This window comes from Geospiza fortis, unplaced genomic scaffold (genome assembly GCF_000277835.1).
Source record: "Geospiza fortis unplaced genomic scaffold, GeoFor_1.0 scaffold145, whole genome shotgun sequence".
NCBI classification, from domain to species: Eukaryota; Metazoa; Chordata; class Aves; order Passeriformes; family Thraupidae; genus Geospiza; species Geospiza fortis.
In genome coordinates, this window is record NW_005054362.1 from 3,395,865 (window position 1) to 3,398,055 (window position 2,191).

General features: G+C 56.0%; 1 protein-coding gene across 1 annotated transcript in view; it reads left to right on the forward strand.

Moving 5' to 3' along the window:
• The window catches only part of CUX2 (cut like homeobox 2), a 16,706-nt gene that overhangs the window by 9,279 nt on the left and 5,236 nt on the right, over nucleotides 1–2,191 (forward strand). The window contains 3 exon segments of the mRNA XM_031059445.1: nucleotides 5–261; nucleotides 1,158–1,259; nucleotides 1,937–2,187. Coding sequence (XP_030915305.1) covers nucleotides 5–261; nucleotides 1,158–1,259; nucleotides 1,937–2,187 — 610 coding nt within the window.

Genomic DNA, 2,191 nt, shown 5'->3' on the forward strand with positions numbered 1-2,191 from the left:
CCAGCGAGGAGGAGCAGCTGGACACGGCCGAAATCGCCTTCCAGGTGAAGGAGCAGCTGCTGAAGCACAACATTGGGCAGAGGGTCTTCGGGCACTACGTGCTGGGGCTGTCACAGGGCTCTGTCAGCGAGATCCTGGCGCGGCCCAAGCCCTGGCACAAGCTGACGGTGAAGGGCAAGGAGCCGTTCATCAAGATGAAGCAGTTCCTGTCCGACGAGCAGAACGTGCTGGCCCTGAGGACTATCCAGGTGCGCCAGAGAGGTGAGTGGTTGGGGTGGCCCTGGCCAACGGGTCCTTGTTCCCTCCCAGTGCACCCCAGTTCACCCTGGGGTGCCCGTTGCCGTGGCAGGGGGGCTCACCAGACCCTGATGTGCTGGGATGCTGGTCCCACCAGTGGCACCCCGGGATTTCCCTGCTGGGATGGAGCTGGCTGCCGGGTGGGATGAGCTCTGGCAAACGGCAGCAATTAACAACAACCCATGGCTGTGGAGCTGCATCCCCGGGCGTGCTTTACTCATTTATTCTGACAAGTGCCATTTAATTATTCATTAGGCTGTTCTGTGCCGTATGAATCAATGTGCTTGGGAATATTTCATTAAAATAATGAAGTTTTAGTGCTGCGGAACTTTGGCACGGTGTTGGCACTGTCATGGAATGGTGACTCCCATCTCTGGGCACAGTGGCTGCTGGCCACATCTCAGCAGTGGCAGCTGGTCACTCGAGTCCCCGTGGTGGCACCAGGACTGGACAATGCACACCCATGGTCCGTGCACTTGCTGGCTTCAGCCTGGAGGGCTCTGGTTTATCCCCTGGATCTGATCCATCATTAACGCTTCTCTTGCACAGCCAGGAGGGCACAGTGCCAGGGCTGGGGACATGGTCTCTGTGCCCGTGTCTCTGCTCCTGGTGGGGAGAGGGTGCCCTTGGTTGGGATGAGCAAGGTGGTGGGAGATGCTGTGCCAGAGGCAGGAGCTGGCAGCCAGGGCTACCAGGGCTCCCTGTGCTCTGGTAGCGACTAATCGGGAGTGACATTTGTCTTCAAACCAGCATCCCTAAAAATAACCGAACATGAGGAGCAGTAAATACTTCCTGACATACAAGCAGATCTTGTAAAACCAGCGCTGGTGACAAAGCTGTTATCCTGCCTCTTTGATCAGGTAGCATCACGCCACGGATCAGGACACCGGAGACTGGCTCTGACGATGCCATCAAAAGCATCCTGGAGCAGGCAAAAAAGGAGATTGAGTCGCAGAAGGGAGGTAGGTGCAGCCTTGGGGGTGGCTCCAGGGGTGGCCAAGTCCCTGCTCTGCCCTGTGGCAGCAGCACCCAAAGGGGTGCCAGTGGCTGGGTGCTCTGTGGCTGTGGGTCTCATCCCAAAAACTGGTTTTTTTCGGGGTGTTTCACCCATTGACATCCATGGAGAATTTTAGGGCATGTTGGAAGGAAATACCATGTGGGATGGAAGAGTCCCTGTGCAGCAGAGTTCAGATCTGGGCTTTCAGAAACTTTGGATGCACTCTTTTTCCTCCCCCCTGCCCCAAACCAGATGATTAAATGAGTATTCAGGATCCATCTGGCACGAGGAATCATTAAAGCAGCTGCTCTCACAGTCAATTACAAGAAATGAAATACATTAAAACAGGTAGTCTGCTGAGAAAGCAGAATCCCGGAGAATTAAATTAGACGGGAACGGTGGAAAAACAGGCAGGGAAAACAAACATGTTTGTCTATCGCAGTGTTGGTAATGGGATTTATTTTGCAATCATCAAAAAAAGAAGTTGGCTTTGAGTTGAGCTGTTGATGCTTTTGCTTTGTGGATGCTGCTGCTCCAAACCAGATTGGGATAAACCACTTTCCTCCCACACTTTGAGTTGTGGCCACACAGTTAACAATGTCTGCTGCTCCTCGGGGCTGCCCTCACCCCTTCTCTCTGCAGGGGAGCCCAAAACACCATCAGCATCACTGGCAGTGGCCAACGGGGCGGGCAGCAGCAGCTCAGAGGACGCCATCAAGAGCATCCTGGAGCAGGCGCGGCGGGAGATGCAGGCGCAGCAGCAGGCGCTGCTGGACATGGAGTCGGGGGCCGGCGGGCGCGGGGGGGACGCGGCGCCCACCGAGCGCTCCACGCTGGGCACCGTCAGCCAGAACATCACCCCTGCCTTGGTCAAGCAGGAGGAGGGCAGCAGGGCCA